We start from the raw sequence: 22,421 nt of genomic DNA on the forward strand, positions 1-22,421 counted from the left end.
TGAGTGACAGTGTAAAAGAAACAAAACAGCCACTACCAGGCACCTTTAACGAGGGGGAAAAGGGTAGTGCTGCCAAATTTCTGCAAAAGCAAGGTAGTGGCAAATCCTCCAAATCTGAGCTACAAATGATACTTAGTATTCGCTTTGATTTAGCATCTGTTCTATTTGAATTACAAGTTGGGTGTGTGTGGGTTTTTTTTTCCCCTAAGAAACACACTAATCCCATTGTGAGACACCTACGCAGTTATAACGAGACATGAAACTGACAATTAAATGTAAATGGCTGATACACTGTGCTCCATTAAGAAGGAATGAAACCACTTGCTTCCTTCAGCCAAACAAGGGCAGAGTGATGGGTGTGTTCTAACACCACTTGACACGATTAGAATTGTATTCATAGCAATGAAGTATCCATACTATGAACATGCATTGTTTTTTTAGTATTGCAGATACGTAGGAGGGATCTTTCACATCTATGCAATTCTAGATCAATCAAGATCTCATCAGTAGAGGGCATGTGGCTATTAGAGATGTCTAAAAGGATCATTCACTTTCGGTAGAATATCACAGTAGACGAGTACTTACGATTGTGCATTGCCCTTTGCCACTGAGCATATTCTTATACTTGATAAAGTACTCTTGGGTTGGTGGTGCAAAAATTTGCATACCGTTTGCATCATCAATACGCGTGCCCCATCCACGTTGCAAAAATGGACAGGCATCTTTGGCTACAGTTATGCAAGTTGCGCAATACTCATTACAATCTATAGGGCTTTGGCAATCATGGTATGTCATGCAGGGGCAATAGTTCTGGGGTATTCCACACACCAGTAAGTAAAATACCTGAACAACAGTGGAGTTTTTTTTTTTTTTTTCAAAATGAAAAAAACAAAACATATGCTGAAAGAAAATTTGAAGAAATTTTCTTCTAAAGGGAGTTTTCTCTCGTGCAAATCCAGTGTGGCCAGTCACTCTCCTAAAATTGTGTTATGTCAGATTGTGCTCCTCATGATATTTTGCCACATAATTGAATTTTCAGGCATGACACACAAAAGCATTTCTCTGCTGAGGACCCACAATTGACCAATCGCAGAGAAAAAATACTGAGGCTGTCAGCAGTCTGTACCTAGTGAGAAAAAAAAATGTCTCATTTCTTGTTTGCCTTTCACACATGTGACAGACTCTGCACCACTGTCAGTCAATCAATACAAATAATGCTGTGTTTGTTGTGAACAGGAATTACCTTATCTTGCTGCATTTTTTGCACATTACAGTCACACGTCTAATTCTATGCTGGATGCCAAGATTCCGTGAGATGGCAAATACAACTCTTGATCACTTTGTGAGCCTGACTTTAACCATGTGCATCACAGCAAACAAACCTCTTTTCTGCCTCCAGTTTCTCCATGCGTTTCCACAGTCTGTTGACCAAGGCCTCCTGTTCTTGCTCCAGAGCATTTTCTAAATCGATCTTTTCCCGCTTCAACTGCAGTAATGATCAATCAAAGAAAAGAATTAGACGGCAAGATGCATTATTGAGGTTGTTCGTACACTGAAAACACCTTTTCTCACACTTACACACTTGTGTAAATTTTATCCTTCCCTCCGAAAATTTTATCTTGAATGGCCGACCCTCACTTGAGTTGCTGATGTTTCACACTCAAGATTTACATAGAGTAAAATACCCAATACTAGAATGCGGCGGGGTGCCTATTTCTAGCAGGGGCACTTTCATTCATCAATAAAACTACTAATGAACATCATGTCATGTGTGTTTAGTCCCATTTTAGAACACAAGCAGGAGTTACTTGCAAGTGTTATGGGAAGTGACACCTGGGGCCCGTTTCATAAAACTTGTTATCAGTGACAACTGCCACATTTCTATGACAAATTTTCTCTCGGCCGATCAGATGCAAGGATTTCAGTAACTTGTCACATCTATGACAACTTGTCACTGATGACAAGTTTTATGAAACGGGCCCCTGATTGGGCCTTTTCATCAATGAATGAAATGGATCTTGCCGCAAATAGGCACTCTGTACAAAGCCTGCTGCAAACAGGGTATTTTACTCCACATGATTTAGAAATGATTTCATCCATCCAAAAGTTCTCACTTGGGCCTGCTTCTTGATCCATAACATCGTCTGGGATCCAACACTTATTGACTGTACTTACATACCAGCAAGATATCCTGGAACAGTACTATAATTCATAGATTCTGAGACAGAAAGGACATGCTGCCAGTGCAATTTGTATAAAGATGTCTTCACGTGACACAGAGTACCCATTTCAGAATCTCAGAAGACCTAAATTACTGGGTCTGTAGCCACAATCCTAGAAATATGGATTGGGCACTGGTGTTACACTGCTAGATGACACCATGGAATACAAGTTAACTGTCATGTGTTGTTGTTTGTTTGTTTGGTTTTTTCTTTAATTTATTGTAAAAGCAGAAATCTTTGCCGAGTAAATTTCTGTGCGTGGCCAGATTAAATGAATCTTGCATGCATTCAATTTCACAGGCGGTCACCACGACTGAGCAAGCACTTCAAACAGCTCACCGCTGCCACGGTTTTGGCAGTATATATGATGGGGAAAGGTAACTGGTTTGCATTAGGACAGCAAATTCATAAAACACTACAGGACTAGCACTTGTGAAGAAAACTACAAATAGCACAAAAGTTATATCCCTATAATGTACCTACCTTGAGATCACAATAAAATAGAATATAATATGATAAGCAAAAATTTGTGTACATTCATTTTGGCAATAGTTTTGTGTCACCCAAAATATGCAAGAATTTCCACACTGCAAAATTTCTACCCTTTCAGTAGCTCGACCAGAGCTTAACAGTTGCTATTTTGCATTGTATGTGTGTGTGTGTGTGTGTGTGTGTGTGTGTGTTGTGCTCTGCTGTGACTAACGGCATTAAAGACAAGCTACAACTTGCGCCAGATCTTTGTCTGAACCCAAGGCCGATACAGCACAACATACCTCTTCCAGTTTGCGCTGCTTGCCACCGGTGTCATTCTCCAGCCGTTCGATCTTCCTCATGAGTTTGTTGACCTGGTATTCTTGCTCCTGCTCCAGGGTCCGTTCCAGGTGGAGCTTCTCATGCCTCAACTGAACAATAGAGAGTCGGAGAATGGCATGTACACATTACAAGGGACATTCTTAACAATTTATATAACTTGATATCATGTAGTACATATGTAAATGGATAGTGTCAAGTATGGATTTGTAGAATTCATTGTGGTCCCTGAGCAGATAAACCAATACTTTGAAAAACCCAAAACATGATACACTGAGCAAGCATGATGACATACAAATGTACATATGTACAATTGTACATATGTACATTGCAGGGGCTCACATTATTCTATAATCCCATTACAAAATCACTTGCTTATAAATGTACATCACCTGTGCATGCATGCTCTCTTCTTTTGTTCTGCTTCCTCGAGCACTCAATCATGCATTCTAAAGTGCAGCTGTTACATTGTATCACCATCCTTATTCATTGCAATTCATTGTGAATTTGGAAAACTTTCTTTCTTTACCCCACCTCCATCACCATAAATTCTGAAACTCTACCCAGTATAACCAATTCATACAGATGTTCAAATGCATTTACAAAGTCTAAAAATCATCTGGAAGTCTCTCCTTGGAGGCCTTTGTAAAGAGCCGACAGGTATGTCTGTGGTATAACACAGGTTTTGTAAGAAAATATTGTAATTTACCACATACGTTTGTGCGTGTACATGTACAGTATGTGGTATGCCAATAAGTTTTCATTGCATCACAACCACGCAACAAGGCACATGATATGGCCACTGCCACATAAATCCTCCCACACAAACACAGAGGTACATGTACCAATAAAAGAGTCATTCTGACTCTTCAAAAACTCCATTACTACAGTTTAGGAAAACTCCATTACTACAGTTTAGGAAAACTCCTTGAAACCACTCACTGATATGTTCATATTTGCAATTCTCACTGCACATTCACAGACTTTACATCTATAGACTTTGACACAAGGTGCTTGTTTGGTTTATTTGCTCCAGGTGCTTGCTTGCTCACTTGCTTCCATTCAAACGTGGGATCTCCATTTGTGCACCACTGTCTCTGACTGACAGAGCAGGACATTGCAAAGCAGCGTGGCATGAAGTATAATCTACTTGCACTTGTACGATTATCACACAGCAGTTTGATATGGCATGCATGCCAGCAAATACAAAATCTGAACTGAGTGAAGAAAAGTCAACAAGAAGCTGTTTCACATTCGTCGACTTCACACCTGTCTTCACGTCAGGACTTGATAGCGAGAATGGATAGGCATCTTGCAATAATTACAAATCCTTCCTCCCTTTCAAAACTTCTTCCTCAACCCCCTTCCTGCTCCCGAAAAAAATTTGGTATTGTGTGATCGCTTGACCGTCTAAATGCAGGTCAGTAAAGCAGGAAACAACTCTTAATTTTTTTTTTTCTTTACAAGTACACTGGTGCATGAATGTCCCCCTTGACTAATCCTCAATCCATTGGCTATTTTTGTTCACTGGGGCAGGCAAGAGTTGAGCACTGATAAACTGCCCTTTGGTATATGTGTATTTTTACAATACTGCAACCAAAAGTGTGACATTGTACTACAAATTAAATTCCACTAGAATGACCTCAAAATAAGCTTCATTTTAATGAATAGTGACTTCTTGATATTCAGGGTTGTACAGAGAGATAGTGCACAAAAAAGCTCTGTAAAAAATTAAATCAGAAAAATGTTATTTTGTGTACATTCCTATAGGGAAATCCATTGAAAATGCTTGGTGTCCTATGTAACATCCGTTACATAGAATATTGAAAATAATTTTAAACACATATTGTTGATCACAAAATATTTATAAACTAATAATGTAACTAATGTATTGTGATAACAGTGCAGAATTTTACTGTTTGTACTTATTTAGGCATTTTCCAAATATGCATAACGCGTGTCGCAACGCGCGTCGCGATTGGACACTAAAGAGAAAGAGGCAAATAGTTTCTTCCCAAATATTTTATATAATTTATATTCTTTTCTTTTGGATACCTATCCTGGAAAGGAACTCAGAAAAATCAGAAAGGCCAGTAAATAGTATTGGAAATGTACAAAATAAAAGATCAAATCTTCATGTGTAACGGTGGTTACATTGGACACCAAAAAATTGTTGATTTACCATTGTTAATTTTGACATAAAGATGTAAATATTTTGGAACAAAAGTCACATATTTTTCATCTTCCATTGAGCTCATTAAAACAGCAAAAATGCATTGATTTTCAGAATTCCGATCAACCTTTTCTAGGATCTCTGTGTAACGGTTGTCGCGTGGACACCAAACGTAACACGCGTTACGCACTGTTTATAATGGCATTTTAGGAATGAAAAAGGTTTATTAACAGGATTTTCTTTACATGTCATTCCAAATAGGCATGTTCTGGAATAAGATCAGTCAAAAACACTTATAGAAATATATAATTTAGTTGAGTATGATGCATTTGATCTTAGGGGTACTAATCTTGTCACAAATTTGGTGTCCTAAAATGGCCAATTTTTAAGGCATATTGTTTAAAATATACATGAAAAATGTAAGGTTTCATATGATTTTATCTCCACTGTCTCTCATATATGTGGGCTACATATCCTGAAAGTTTTAAGTCTTAATTATGTTTAATTTTTGAATTACGGCTAATCAAACTTAATCACCTTAAATCTCTGCAGTATTGTAAAAATACACATATATGCAGCAAGTCCCTTGATGACCGGGTCACTGATCAGCATCTGAGAGAATGACCATGCTTCCATCATAAAACAACCATTTAAGACAAGATAACAACAACAACAAAACAGAGGAAGAGGATCCACCATGTTTAATAGATTTATCCTCTGAGTTTGCAAAAACAGTTTTGGTCTTTATGATCATAATTACTTTCAACTGACCTTTTTTCTTTAATAGGTTATCGCCTCTCTTATCTCTACATGTTTGTCCAGGTACACAGGCGTGTCTTCTTGACCACTAACGTGAAAAGCTACACTGTAAAGTTCAATCATCTTCTTCTTTTTTTTTCACTGGATTCAAGTCAACAATTAAATCTGGCTAAAGGGATCAGTGTGTGTGTATGAGTATTGCTCGTATGTAATGGTTTTCATTCCTCATTCACAAGGATACTGACCAGTAACATGAACACTCTCATCACACAGAATTACACATGATTGTGTGATTGCATTTTGCAGAAAGCATGTGTTGCCTTGAAGAAAGAGAGAAAAAAAAAGTTGCATCAACTAGTAAACATATTACTGTATAAGCTGAATATTTTGCGAGATTTTTATTTTCACGAATTTCGCGAGTCGGGTGCTATTCGCGAAATCTGTAAAGACACACGAAATATTGACTCTAATCCCGATGTGAATGTGACGTACAAATTGTACGTGTGTACATTTCTTCGTGCAGTACAGGACTCCATGATCGCGAATTTAACCACTCGTGAAATCATTGGGAATTCCCAATTCGCAAAAATTTAGACTCACAAAATATATGGTGTATCTTACTTACAAACAAACATCTGTGCATTGTATATCACAACTATTAACACTTGTAAGCTAGTCTCTTGCTCTGTAGCCATATTGACATTAGAGTTTATTACACAGAAAAATTTCAATGAGTTTACATGGTGAAGGCCTTTTGAGATACAGTACATGCACTGTAGGTTACCCTGTACTGTGTTTTTCATTGGCAATACCCTGGATGGAAATTTCAATAATGTATTAAATGAAAAACAAAATACACCTGCAAAACCCAAAATGAATACATTTTCAATGAAACAGTAACACACACACAAAAAAAAAGTTAGATTCACAAACACAGAGTATTCTACTATAGCTTCTGTTTCTGTTTCTGTTCCGGTTCTGTCGGTATACTCAGAATTAACTGTACTCCACCAACGTTATCAGCTGCATTTGTATTAAGACCATTAAACTGACAGCAAGGCAGATTACATTGTATATGCAGCTGTACATATTGTGGCCACAGCTACATTATACCCTCATCTCCACAAACACTTCGATCATTTGATTCTAGAACTACAGTGTAACACTTAGGTACTGATGTATTATGCAGATGCTTGTATAAATACAGTGTACACCATACAATTGAGTTGATGAATATGCAAATGTGTTACATACAGCAATGTATGCTCAAGTGCTTTAAAGGGATGGTACAGTATTGATGGAGATTAGAATTGGGCTTTTAACTTTTTGTGAGATACCAAGAAAACACAATATGAAATGGTACAGAGCATACCATTTTAAGAGGAATTCGAAGTTTATTTGATGAAAATCGGATTTGGAATGATTGAAACATCCAAAAATAAAGTAAAACAAAGCGATCGTAATAAAATGTGGGTCCCACACTTTATTAGAACCGCTCTGTTCTGGATATCTCAGCGATTTCAAAACCAATTTTCATCAAATAAATGTTGAATTCCTCATGGAATCACATGCTCTTTCATATTTCATAAGAGGTTTCTCGTTATCTCGCCATAAATGTTAGAAATCTGAAATTAGGTCTCAACCAAAACTATACGATCCCTTTAAAATATGTAGTAAAGACTAGATGAAAATTAACCTTCTAATCAGAGTGTTAGCTCTGTGATATCCCTGGGTGTACGCCAAAGACTCTCGACAGTATTGGCCTTGGTACTGCTGTAATTCATTAGGCAAATTATTTGACATCCACCATGAAACAAATTAATCATCACGCATATCTGCATTGCACAACACAAGTGTATGTCTACACACACACTCACACACTTACTATCACTGATGAACACATGCACATCTGCACAATAATACATATTTCCATCAGAAGAATAGAGAAATTGTCTCAATGCAGCGACTATCCTTCACACAAATCATAATGGGGGAGCGTATTTCATGTTTCGCTTATGGATCGAGGGAAATCGTGGATCATGGCAGCAAATCTACCAATCAATATGCATAACTGACATTCCATTCCCCATTGCAGATTACAAAGGGAAGAGGAGCATCCCTGGTTTTAAGTCCACACTGCATCTCCTATTGATAGACAATGTCACATTAATGGCAACATTTCTGCCAGGTACACAATCTACCGGTAGCTGGCAAATTACAGCATTCTTTATTCCTACAACTGTTCTTTTTTTTTTTTTTTTTTTTGGCAACCATTGTTGTTTTGTGTAGTTTTACCTGTTGTAACCTTTAGAAAGCCCCCTTTATCTCCCTTCTTTCTCCCTTTTCTTTATGTATCCAGGTATTCTTTGGATTCATTTTTTTGCCCACAGCCCCCCTCCCCCCCCCCCCCCCCCATCAGAATCACCTGTATCAGTCCTAAGGTACAAATATGTATATTGTTTTATGTATATTGTTTTATAGGTATTTCTTAACAGTGTACAGTACAGCATTGTATGTGTGTGTGTGTGTATGTGTGTGTGTGTGTAAGTGCATGTGTGTTTGTATCAAATTGTATGTATGTACGTCGAAGGTGTCCAGGCACATCTCATGTATTACAAATGTGTGTAGTGTTTGAGTTGTCAGTGTGTGAAAATGTTTTGCATGATTTTACTTGCATCCCAGTTTCATCCACTCTCCTATTTGATCCACTCTTCTATTTGATCCACAATAATGTGGCATGAAGTGTACCACTTCCTATTAAACTAAAGAGGTTGTTGTACCCCCACAAATAAACCTCACGATGCTACATGTGACAGTACATGATGTACATGGCTATCAACAAGAGCGCATCTAGAACCTCTCACTATTCTTTCAAAGGCATTATTTACCATCTGCAGATGAAAAAAAAAAAACAAAAACACACACACACACACACAAAAAAACAGCCTTACAGCTTCAAAATATTTTTAAAACATGAACTAGGAAGAGAAACAACCAATGTAAAAATGTTAATCCATATAATCAATGTTAATTTAAGTACAAGAAATACAAAACGTGAACAATGTAGTTATGATATAATATTAATAATAATTTTTTTTTTCCTAGAATAAACTGTCTACAGTTATGGTTTATTGAGAAAAATAGTGACATCTCCTCATAGTTGAGGCTGTATTGCAACATATCTATATGGTAGGATGTTTTGTGATACAACTGACCTACACTATGCATCAAATGTGATAACTCATTTTTAAATCACTGCTCCCAATGGTAAACAATACCTTTAATGTTCTTCCCCTTTTCTCCTCTTGCTGTTCTTTACATGATGTATTCTTCGCATTTTGCATGGGTAATTGACCTTAGATTCAGTAAGTACTTGAACATTCTCCTACTTGACTACATAAATTGTCTGCATTAATTTTTGGAGGTTGCTGTCCAACTAAGATCTAATGATTATTAATCAAGTCTGCCCCCTTTTTTTTTTTGTGAAAGTCACAGTGCAACTTAGATACATGTACATACTGTACAATGTACATGATGTTTAAGTCATTTTATTGTTTGAGAAGGTTTGAGGGGCATTTTAAATCTTGCCAATTGCCCAGCTCTGTCTTCTATGTCATGTCTATCTTCAGCATACATAGTGAATTGAATTCATTTATAATATTCACTTTGGGAACCACAGGAGAATGGAAGTGTTTCACTGCTGGTACGTGTAACTGTCTACTGAACATTTTGGCTGGTGTCGTGTTGCTCTTGTTGACCTGAAGTGACAGCCATTTGACAGCACTCGCACTTTTTCAGGTTTATGGTTGAGATGTGTGTGATTCCAAATCGATACCGAAACCTCTTTGGCAGCCACTGGTCAACAAAAATGACTGAAGAGAAAATGATAGTCACTTGATTCACGGCGAGCTGGGGGTGTTTTAATCCATTTAAGTCATAGAAACCACATTTGTGTGGTTTCTAAAATGTATTTATTTAATTTTTATGGATTTTCACTAAAAATTCTTCTGCAAATGTTTCTTGAGGTACAAACAAGAAGTCTTTTCCATTCGATTCCTTTATCTTTATATATTATCTGTTGACAGATCTTCAAAACCTTTGGTAACTGCTGAACTAAATCTGATTCTTACATTAACAGAACATTTTTGAGGAGTTCCTAATTCTCTCTGAAATTGGCAAATTTCTGTAAATAAACTTTTAAAAAAAATCATTTTGTGCAGATTTTCTGAGTTTGACAAGTTTCATCTCCAGCTCTTGAACCTCTCAAGTGCAACTACAAAAGTAGGACACATACTGTACAGTTGTACCACTGTCGCTACACATTTGCATGAGATGCAGATTACTTCGGGGCTTATATTTGACTTTTTCATTACACTCTTTCTGTTGCTTTTTCAAGCCATGTCAAAACCATATAGATGGGAAAAGCTTGGGGGTTTTGTTTGTCTTTATAAACCTGGCTGTGATACAAAAATAGAAGCAAAAGCTGCTTTACAATGCTGCAGCATCCTTAAATACAACCTGTTTTATAAGTACCTACAATGAGCCCGCATTCCTTGAAATATCCAAACTGTAATGCTGAGACATGAAAACCATTATCAGTTAAAATTTGAATTGTAACTTCTGCCAGGATTAGTTCAGCCATGAGGTCAATGACACAGCTCTCTGCATTCCATAGCATAGGAATTTCAGCAAAGGTCAACTCTTTCTGTGCAGTACAATGCACTATACTCTTACAAAATGGTGTACATCATGCAGGGAGGTGAGACACCTCCCTGGTACATGTAAGTGAACACTTGAGCAGAGCGGCACACTGGAATCAAGGGGCTATTTAGTTGTCTGACCCTGTCCTGCACAATCTACATGTACAATCCTGCTCATTATCAGCAATACGCATTAGCGTACACATTGCCCTGCAAGTTCAACAGGAAAACAGCTGGGTGAAACAATGGACAAACTTAGTCCCTAGATCAGTAACCATTCCCAGAGGCACACCTTTTCTGAGTTCAGAGCAGGAAACTCTTCAATGGGAGATAAAATAAAAAAAAAATGAAAAAAGTTGTTGTTTGTTGACATGAGTCTATGGCAAGTTGGGAAACATTCTAAACACATTTGCTCAATTCTTATTTACATGTACAATGTACACATGTGTACTGTAAAGTATGTGCCATATAGTACATTTGTATGCACTCCAATCCAAAAATTTAAAGACAGCTGAAATCTGTAAAAACAACAATAAGGGAGTTCATGGTTAGCACATATGTCTCATTTGACCCCTACACCACAGACTTTGAAATAACATGGACATGTGTTGTGATCAAGAATTCCTTGTTGAAGCATGGCATCTTCTATTAAATCAATGTTGATAAAAGGCATGGAGAGATTTTGCTTAACAGTTTTGATGAATGACTTACACCTGTACATTCTAATTTAGTCCAAAAATAGTACTGACATAATTCAGATTCTCATAGTTGCTCGAGACTTCATTACATTTTACAGTCAGTGGCAAATACACAGACATTCTCATTTGACCTTTGTTTCGCCAAGGAGGTTCTAGAGAATGGAGTCACAACCGTCTTATTTCCTTTGCTAGATGTTCGAAGCCGCCGCTCAAAATTATTTGAAGCATGTGCCAAACAGGATCTGCCGCGCAGATAGGAAGACAATTGACTTGTGTCTCATTGCATAATCACTAGCCACTTTCAAAGGAAGATATTTCTTTGTGATGGTAATTACTTTTCGCTATCCCTTCTTATAAAAGGTAGTTGGTACAGACATGAGGACGCGCGAATAGAAATGGAGTAGAAAATGCTGAAATACAGATGAAAAATACTCCACTGGTCATACCCGGTCACTAATCTGATATATCTATCAATAAAGAATTATACTTGAAGATTATTCCATATTAGTTTCATTTGCGGAAACTAAGCGGAAAAGTGATAAAACCAGCTTTCTAGGATGGTACAGTTTTAAACATTTTCACATGATACAGCTCTGATTTACACTTTTGCGCAAATTTCTGGACCGAATTGTCTTTTGTTTTACATGCTTAATCATTAATTGAAATTTCATTTCATTTAATAAATAGATAAGCAAAATATGGCCAACATTATGATAACGTTCAAAATTAATCTTCAGAATGCTCAGCAAGACGGCGGCAAGGAACATCGATCATCAAAGGCACAAGTGCACCTGTGGAATTCCTTTGTACATCAATAGAAATCTGACAACTGTTTGAATAATTACAGCCAGTTGGAACTCCATGTATAAAACCTCCTTGGTTTCGCACATGTGCAAATCACAACCATGAACTCCCTTATTGACAAATACTTAAGAATAAGCAGTTTTGTTTTGTATTTTTTCTCTTTCTCTTTCTTTTTTTTTTTTTTTGGGGGGGGGGGGGGAATTTTCATTTCATCCTTCAACTTGCAGCTACTGTGAAACCTTCCCCACACTGGATGGAGTTTTACACTAGATACAACTCACATTGCAGCCAATATTCATTTGAGCGGCCCTTCTTGATTGACAAGTACAACTGTGTACGGTGCAGGCCTACATTGTACCTCATAGTTAACATAGCATGACAGTAAAACAATCTGCGCAAGGATGTACACGGAGCTACATTGTAGATGTGGTCTGAAAAGTCTGTTGAGACTTTTCAGACTATCAACTTGAAGAAGAAAGAAATAAGTATGAATGAGGTCATTTGCTGGTTTCTTAGTTTAATTTTCACAGTCTTCCCCCCCCCCCAAAAAAAAAAGACAAAAGAGAGAAAAATAATAAGTCAAGTTTTATAGTTTCCTCTTGAAAGAAACAGTGTAACTTCATTTTAAATGTCTTGTTTACCTTTGGGAGCAGTGATTTAAAAAAAAAAATGTTCAAGATATCACATCTGATGCATATATGTGTAGGTCTGTTGTATCACAAACATCCTATACCTGTACCATATAAAATTTTTGCAATAAAGTCTAAAATATAAGTAGATATCAGTATTTTTCTCATTAAACCGTAACGGTAGACGGTTTAGTCTGGAGACATTTTTTTATTCTATCAAACTATGTACAATGTATTGTTTACATTTTGTGTATAATACTTAAAGGTCCAGTTTACCTTTGGGAGCAGTGATTTCAAAAATGTTCAAGATATCACATTTGATGCATATGTGTAGGTCTGTTGTATCATAAAACATCCTACCATATGAAATATTTGCAATAAAACCTAAAATATAAGGAGATGTCAGGGTTTTTCTCAGTAAACCGTAACTGTATACGGTTTAGTCTGGAAACATTTTTATTATAACTATTGTTCACATTTTGTGTATTTAACAACACTTCACATCAATTATACGGATTCAAATTTTGAGGGTGGTTGTTTCTATCCCTAACTCACATTTTAGAACTATTTTAAAGCACTAATGCTTTCACCTGCAAATGGTAAATTATGCCTTTAACATTGATCATACGGATTCAAATTTTTATAGTGGCTGTTTCCATCCTTAACTCACATTTTAGAACTATTTTACAGCACTAATGCTGGGTTTTTGTTTCTTCTGCAAATGGTTAATTATTGTATGCCTTTAAATTCCAATACAGTGCCAGTAGAATCAGTTGTTCTATTGGTACAACTTATCCCACATTCTGCACAATGCTGAAAAATTGACACAGGACAGAGAAAGATTGCTGAGAAGAAGTGGGTTATATAAGAAAGAAAAAGAGAAAATGAAAGCTTTTTAATGAGATAATGGGCAAACTTGTTACAAGCAGTCAAGTTCTAAAACCATACACTGTAACAGGTCCAGACGAGAAGAGTTCACAGGAAGTTCAAGTGTCTCATAATATTCACTGGGCTGAAAACTAATCACATGAAAGTGATGAGGCTGTAAACTCTGTGTGGCATGGACCCTTTCGAGGATCAATTTGCAAATCATCCCGTAAACAGGGTCTGTTGAAACAATCACGTGCACCTTTGGCAAGCACTTCAGGAAATCCAAAGTTAGGAGCTTCTGCTGTTATTTTACCATGACTAACAACATGACACCTGGAAACTCTGCAGTACACAAAACAGTCTTACCTACACTGTAGAGATTTGTAAGACTTATGAGTGTACCCACAACCTTTAAAGTGAAATGTTCCTGCACATACAATTAGTACAGTAATGAGGAGTGCATTACGGCGGTGATAAGCACTCAAAGATGTTTTAAATGGTCTTACATTATGTTTTAGATTACATAATTAGCTCCATATGAGATTTAGCATCGGAATAGTAAGTTGTCATGTTCAAGTTTAAATTTGTCTTTCAGACCTAAAATACTTTTTGATTTTGCTTGAAATGTCCATCTTCTCTTTACAATGTACATGTATTGTAACTTGTGACTGACAAAGATATAACATCCAGGCAAGATACCAAATTTGACCCTCAAAACTGACTGCTGGGAAAATTTTTCAAAGATGTCTTTCAAGCTTCACTTGTACACAGTGTAACTGTTTTTAATATTTGAGACCCTTGCCCCTCCCCAGTGATGTTGCACGGACTGGATATCACCTTCACTAGCAGATAAATCTGACAATCATATTCTTCTCTCAGGAATATCACCAGTCTTCATAAATGCACACTATATTTACTATAAGGCAACTTGTATTTCCTTTAAAAACAAAAAAGGGTGATGCACATCAAAATTTCAATCACGTCTAATTTGGCAAAAGAAATAATAAAATGATCTTTGAAGATTTGAAGAAATAATAAATCTTGTAATCATGTAACTGACACCACTGTATTTCACTGCAGATCTTATTACAGATAGATTAGATGGAATTGTTCATGAAACATGAAATTTATATTTAAATTCACACACAAAAGATGGATTTGCCGATATGAGAAACAAGAAATTGTTATAGAATGACCAATAAAAGGCTTTGAAACGTTTTGCAATTGAAACTACAAAAACACTCTGAGAGCACAGACCTGAGCCAAGAAGCTAATTTCCACCCCTCCGATGTACACTCATGCTGAAAATCGTCCAATTTCCCAATATAGAAGCCTTTTGTTTACATCATCAGCTTCTAGCTGCTCAGCACCTCGCCCAGGCAGAGCACGCCCTTAGAGCGTGTCACACGCAAACCTCAAATACATGCAGTTTGAACTCCCAAGTTTATTGAACCTATCTGCACAAAAGATTTTAAAAATCCTTCAAAAAAACATAAAAATTCCTGGATCACTACCAAAATTCAATCATCTGTTCCTTGTGTCATTATCAACTTTTCTTGCAAGTTTCATCCAAATCCATTCACAACCTTTTTGAGTTATTTTGCACACAAACAAACAAACAAACAAGACAACGCCCATGAAAACATACAATAACCTTCTTCCTTGGCGGAGGTAATACTGTTTAATTGTGTACTCTTGCCTTGAAATGAAACATGAACAAGGAATACAGTAGGGTGAATAATACTTGAAAGATATACAATGTATAATGTACACAGCATGAAACCACAGAAATGTGGTTTTCTGGGACTTGCGAAGAGAAAATTATCCCATGTATGAGAGAGTCAAACACTGTCATGTTAAACAAACACCCAAGAGAATGCCAGGGTGTGTTTGCTCACAAAGACAAGGGCAGAAGCTCAGTGAACCATTGAGAGAAAGTAACCCTGAAAAAAAGAAGAAGAAGAAGAAAAAAAAGAAGAAATCTGTGCTTCCTCGAGTTCGGTCCTTATCTCTAAAGGGGTGGTATAGTTTTGGGTGAAATGAGGTTTCAAGTTTCCAACTTTTTTTTTAGAGATAATGAGAAACCTTGTGAATATGAAAAAGCATACAATTCTAAGAGGAATTCAGTTTATTTGATGAAAATTGAAATACCCGAGATATCCTAAAAAAATACACACACTTTGTTTTGGGATATCTTAGGCCATAGCCCCTTTAAAATCAATTTTATTCCTCATAGAATGGTATGCTTTTGAACATTTGATAAGTGGCTTTTAATCATCTTACAAAAAGTTAAAATCTGACCCCCTCCCATCTCAGCCAAAACTACATACCATCCTTTTAACATAGTGTAGTGTGAGCATTTCTCTTTTGTTTTCCTCATGCAATGTCCCTGATATCAATCAATATCATACATGAATGTTTCTCTAGCTTAATATGTTCAAGCTAAAATGATACACCATGCTGTATACTGTTCTCACGCACCTGCTCCACATTGCATGAGGAATGAAGAGAAAATCTGCACACAAATTTGAGAAATGGACACATCTTTCAAGCCTCCTGGCAGACACAGCTTATCAGGAGGCACCACACAGTCATGGCAAAGTCATGACCAATTCAGTCTTTATGCAGTGCCAATCTGACCAGAATTGTTAGTGTAAGTTAAATGTTTTATCCAACAGGCCCAGTATACACATGGTGAATCTTGCACATGAACACTTTCAAAACCAAAGATATCACGTACAGTGTAAGAGATGATTCTTCTAACGTAGATGCACTTTCCATGTTGTATTTTTTTTGTTTTACCTGGGTGAGTTTTCTTGACAGGTCGTTAGTGAGGTACTCCTCTTCCTGTTCATAGTTCACGGCTAGCTTCTCCTTCTCCTTTTTCAGCGCCTGGATCTTCTTCATCAAGGTGTTGCTGATAAACTCTTCTTCCTGTTCCGCTTGAGCTTGCTGGAAAGAGCATGCACACACAAAAAAGGGAATATGTTTGCGCTTAAAGAAACTGAAAGCCACTATGTAAACTTTGATTTTCTTGCCATAAAAAACAACAACAAAACAAAACGGGCTAAAGTGTCTGGCATGGTACATCTAGAGTAGTAACATCTATAATGTTGTTTGCGTTTTCAGGAAGTGTTTTTAAAAACCACAGTTAATCTTCACTACTAAAACCATGCAAAAAACACATGCACATTGTATAACATGTCAATAACAGGAAGAAACTGAGAGAGACAGATAGTTTGTATGCAATTTGCTGATAGATACATTGTACAACCATTTCCCCCAGTAATATTTGATTCTATTCAGTATATTACTGCATATATCCTACTAAAGCATTCACCCTAATGTGTATAAAATGGGCAAATAATAATTCATTAAAGTAGAATGGCATTACGTGCTTTTTTTCTGTTAATGTTATTGATGTTTGTTAGTATGTTTATTTCTTCCCCATGACCTTATTGGACCCACAAGGAAGTACATTGTATTCAAACCAGTCATTTGAGCCTGTACACTGAACTCACCTGGTAACAGTGAGTTCTGAATGTGCAGGCTTGTGTTCAGCATCCCCCAACATCAAAAAACATACTACACATACAAGTTAATTGCGATGCTTTGCATTTACTTCATATTATTTTGCATTTTTAAATTTTACCATCTAATTATAAGCTTTTTCTAGGCTGTTCAGTCTCATTTTAAAACTACAATGTAGCATACAATACTGTATGTACACTGTATTACTGTACTTCCACAAATGTGCGTAAAGGAAAACAGTGAATATCAACACCATCAACAGTTTTGGACATTGCATACCACTGCAACTCATCCAGTCACAAAGCACACACAAGCACACACACATCATCATCACAAAAGTTAACTAATCTTTTGAGACCCTCACATACACAGCAAGGTATCAAATGGGGACACGTTTGAAACAGTATCAAGACCTGGGGCCCGTTTCATAAAACTTGTCATCAGTGACAACTTCCACATTTCTATGACAAAATTGCTCTCAGCGAATCAGATGCAAGGATTTCAGTAGCTTGTCACATCTATGACAACTTGTCACTGATGACAAGTTTTATGAAACGGGCCCCTCCTCTTCACCATGTGCTTTGTAAGCCATAGGCCCTACAGCAGCACATGAAGTAATTCTTATGACAAGGTTCACTGTGTGTCCTAAATGACTCTGGTCAAAATATTTCCTGGACAATAATACCTTTTCCTGTTTTTCTGAAGAGATAAGGTATATAGATGCCCCTCCAAGCAAATTCATCAAGAAATACATGTGTTTGTAATATGTTGTATCTTTGCAACTTTTAATGACCAAAGAAAATGTACTGTAGGGTTATTAGCAGGTGAAAAGGGTATATTATAACATGCACACTTGTACACTTTAATTTTCATTTAGAACTGATGTTATGCATTTTTACCACTGACTCCATTTACAAAATATGTATTAAAGTTTTCCATGCCTGTCCTTTTTCCCATCATTCACTTCGGACTTACAGTACATACATTGTACAACTTGTATTCTACCGATGATGGACTGTGTGTTCATGAGTATGGGTATCAAACATTGTAGGCCTACACAATTTCACATACAATGGAAAGGTCTTTTCATATCTCTCAAATACACAGAGACATGTATACAATGAATATGTCTCCAAGGAAAGCAGGAAACCTCTGTTCGCATTAGTCACATTCTTAACAGTCCTACATACATGTACATGAATGCTGGACAAATGTTCATGGAAGAAATTGGTGTTCTGTTTGTGAGAGTGATAAAGGCTGTACATTGTACATGTATGTACATGTACATTGAACATGTACAAGCTGTATGTGACATCACAAAAACCTTACACACACACAACAGTGAATTTGGAATAAATTTGAAATAAGACATTCAATTACAATAGAATTCCTGAATTTCTGAATTCATTAAGTCAAAATTCTTTGTGGGTACCAGGTAGATTGTACTTTTGCCCAAGTCTACACACTGTACCACAAGTATGCCAGCAAACATAAAATAGAGTTGCTAAATTACCACAAAATGTCTGTACATGTGTTGATGTTCAAGATTGTCTTCATTTTCTCTATCTCACTTACAATTTTAACATTTAATCACGCAAGGCCTACATTTCGTTTCCTTAACTTTACTTCAACAATGTAGGACAAAGCCTGTCCATCTATCAAAGCTGAAACTTACAAGTGTATGTGCTAACCTCCTTCAAGATACTGTATCGAGCAGTTTTATTATGAGCAAGAGATGTTGAAGTAATCAGATAGGCCTACAACTGTATGTACATCACTTGTCTACAATGTATGTGTAATATGTTCAATTAACCAGTTACACTATTATTAAGTGCTTTTGGCATGGTAGACAAGCAGTGGCCTGGTCTTTCAGAACATTGTTATGAACTATCTCGGCCATCATTATTTATTACATCAATTACAATATGTTTTTGATCAGAACAAAGATATACACTGTAATGAAAGCAGGAATAAGAATTAAAAGATAGTCAATTCCTGACAAAACATGCCTTATAGATTTCCATTGAAGCACAACACTGTACACTGTAGACTCTACTACATTGTACGTGCAGCTTATAAAACACTTCATTCATATTAGACAGGGTCTATATCACTAATCAGCTTTCCTTGATGTGACTGTTCATAAAGTAGATCTGGATAGATTCTATAAATTTACCACTTGTTTCTCGGACTCCTCACATGCTGCAGCCGGCCCACAGGAAAGGTTAACATTTCAGATAATTTACTCATCATTTACATGGGTAGTGCTATCTGCTACCGAAGAGTTGACCTACAAATTGTAACCTACTCCAGGTTAGAGTAAAACCACCAGTTTTTGGACACTAAAGCTTTTCTGAAATATTTGTTCAACTCAAATACATATAATTATTTCTGTCATAATGTATGTTAAATACAACTGGGTATATCAAACTACATTTTTTCAATGTTGATTTTGTTAAATACATCATAACATTTCACAAAATCCCCAAATATTATCACCTTGATAATTCCCCAGAACCCGTCCGGCCTCTCCAGAATTTGGACGCACGCTAGCTATGCGTGTTCAATGTCAATGCATGTACATTACAAGGCTGCTGAAAAATGCGCCGCGCCATACCTTGCTGGCGCAAGGTTGCATCGGGGACTTGCGGCGCCCGTTAGTGTCCGAATTCTGGCCAGTCAGCACTTGCATTCAACCCCTGTACATTTAGTCATTGCATCGGCAAGTACATGTACAGAGATTTTGTTTTTTGTGTGTGTTTTTGAGGATACCATCACACTCTCAGCTTGCGATAAACAAAAAATCTCGCAAGAGATCGGCGTATTTCTCAGTTTTTAGTGCTTTTTCTGCGACCCCAATTCTAAACATGGAACTTAATTCGTGCGCGCTTTGGAAAAGTTGTGCCGATTCTGCGTTTTTGACTGCGAAATTTTGGATTTTAGATTTCGGATTTTTAGATTTTTGGAGGTGACTATTAAGTATTAAAGGCACTTTGCTGTTGTCAACAACGGTGCCAGTGGGTGAAACAATGTGATATGCGTGTATTGTCTTGTGACAATAGAATTTGTTGGCTGGTGATATTAGAAGTGATAGGCCTAAATTACATTGTATTTGTAGGTGTCGGGATTCCGGAGGCCGACCGAAAACTGGGGGTTTTATATTATAGTTTACTCTAGATAGGCCTAAGTATAATAAACTAATTTTTTAACGTGATACACAGATACATAGAGTCACAGTTACTGAGTTAGAACTCCAACTAACCAGCTGCTAACTGGTTTTTACTGTATAGCTTCAGCTACACTACACACTAACTTTACTTGCATGTAAATTATCAATAACATGATTCTAACAGTTAAATTTACACAATTTATCACAGACAATTTCTCAGAAGCCATTGATGGCGAAATTACAGTGATGATCCCCGACCAAAGCTGGCCTTAGGCCTCGCCTCCCTTCACAATTACAGCCCTAGCACCTGGCTTTTTTTTAGGTGAATCAGTTTTAAATCTAGACCTACTAGGGCCTACTCTAGTAGAACTCTAAAAACACTAGTAAACGGCAGTTACACCTCTGCTTTTAGAGCGCTGCAGCTGCATGCTCTGATCCGGTGGTGGTGCGATGCCAGTGGTGGCAAGCAGCAGCGCGAGGCAGTTGCGTGTATTTGCATGCATAGACCACGGTCGAACTTACGATCGTCACACTAGCCTTCCTCAGCTCTCTGTTCTCTGCCACCAAAGACTTGCATTTCATTTTGTAAGTCTCCAATTCCATTTTCAGAACTTTGTTCTCTTGTTCCAGGCTCGCAATTCTATTGTTGAGTTCTTCCCTTCGAGGTGGAATGGACATCTTGGTACTGTCCGTGTCGCTCTCAATCTCGCTAGCACTAGCACTGTCTGCCATGTCGGTGGCCATGTTGATCCTATGTCTATTATTATCATGCGCTACCTAGAAATTTACATAACTCCTCGTGAATATTCATTACTTCAAAATTTGCTCTTTCCCATACCAATGGTCGAGTTTTTCGGGTACGTTTTCTCAAATTTGGACTATTCGGTCAGTCAAAGTACGAAATTCAATGCATCTATGCATTCTTTTTACCTTCCACAATATTAAGGGAAGGATTATAAATTTGTAATCATGATGGGGGAAAGGCAGTTGAATAATTATGCAGCAATACGTCACAAACACATGATCTCCATGTGAGGAGCACCTGCCCAGTTGATGTGAGTCATATCTTGTTTTGAACACGCCAAGAATGGTGCCCCATTTTAGGAAAGTATGACACACAACTCGCTAAGTACTTCATGAACATTTAATGGGGTCAATTATGTCTGACAGTGTGGTTCATGATTCGCAACGCTGGTTGGCAATAATAAATCATTATGATAAAGTTGACTATACTGATTTTGATAATGATGATGATGTTGATCGCTATAGTGCTGTCAGTAGTGATAGCAGTAATTAAGAAAAAAAAGATGATATGATATGTAACATATAGTCGATAAAAATGATGCTGATGTTTTTACACAGAACAAAGTAACCATTTACATCCTGGTGATAGATCTAGGGACATAGTGGACGTTTTGTACACCGGATTGTATGATTTGAATAGCATAATCTTTTGTGCGCCACATTTAAATATCATCCAAAGCAGGAAAAAAAAAAAAAAAAGGATATGTCTCACGAAATGTTTACAGTGACCCGGCATTGTCCCAAAACATTTGGGAAACGACTTTCTTCGTGAAGGGGAGAATTGTATTTCTCTCCCTCTCCCTCTCTCTCTCTTGTATTGAGTTTTATGAAATCTCAAGTCGTTGCACATGGTTGATGAATAATTACACTGAAAAATTGGACACATAGGTTAGGACCTCGTGTTTGGTCACTTTGTAAAGAAATTAAAGATTTAAACACTGACCAAGGAGCTATTACACACACTTCACGTCGTGATATTATGGTATACCATTCCACATCAATTGTTTTCAGTCAGGATGTGTGTGTGTGTGTATGTGTGTGTGCCTGCGTAATCGCGATATTTATAGTTCTTCGATGCAGCTTTCGGCTGAGACGATGTGTTGTGTATATGAACGTGTACCTTACTACTAATTCACTGTTGTAGACGTCATTATTGTGACAATCATCACGGTATAAAATAGTATGAGACGCTTTGTTTCTTTCTGCATTCAGAGGGAAGTAAGGGCAATATCCTGTTTGTGTTCCACGTTAT

The 22,421-nt window shown here is 37.1% G+C and overlaps 1 protein-coding gene across 1 annotated transcript in view; it reads right to left on the minus strand.

Annotated features, from left to right (window-relative positions):
- Positions 1-21,110, minus strand: part of LOC140228672 (coiled-coil domain-containing protein 6-like) — a 33,808-nt gene extending 12,698 nt beyond the window's left edge. Inside the window, exons 1-4 of the mRNA XM_072308935.1 lie at positions 20,888-21,110; positions 16,468-16,617; positions 2,996-3,124; positions 1,383-1,486 (exon numbers count right to left, since the gene is read on the minus strand). Coding sequence (XP_072165036.1) covers positions 1,383-1,486; positions 2,996-3,124; positions 16,468-16,617; positions 20,888-21,109 — 605 coding nt within the window. The 5' untranslated portion in view covers position 21,110. The remainder of the gene's footprint in view (positions 1-1,382; positions 1,487-2,995; positions 3,125-16,467; positions 16,618-20,887) is intronic.
- Positions 21,111-22,421: the final 1,311 nt, after the last annotated feature.

The sequence above is a fragment of the Diadema setosum genome, chromosome 5 (assembly GCF_964275005.1).
Source record: "Diadema setosum chromosome 5, eeDiaSeto1, whole genome shotgun sequence".
Taxonomy (NCBI): domain Eukaryota; kingdom Metazoa; phylum Echinodermata; class Echinoidea; order Diadematoida; family Diadematidae; genus Diadema; species Diadema setosum.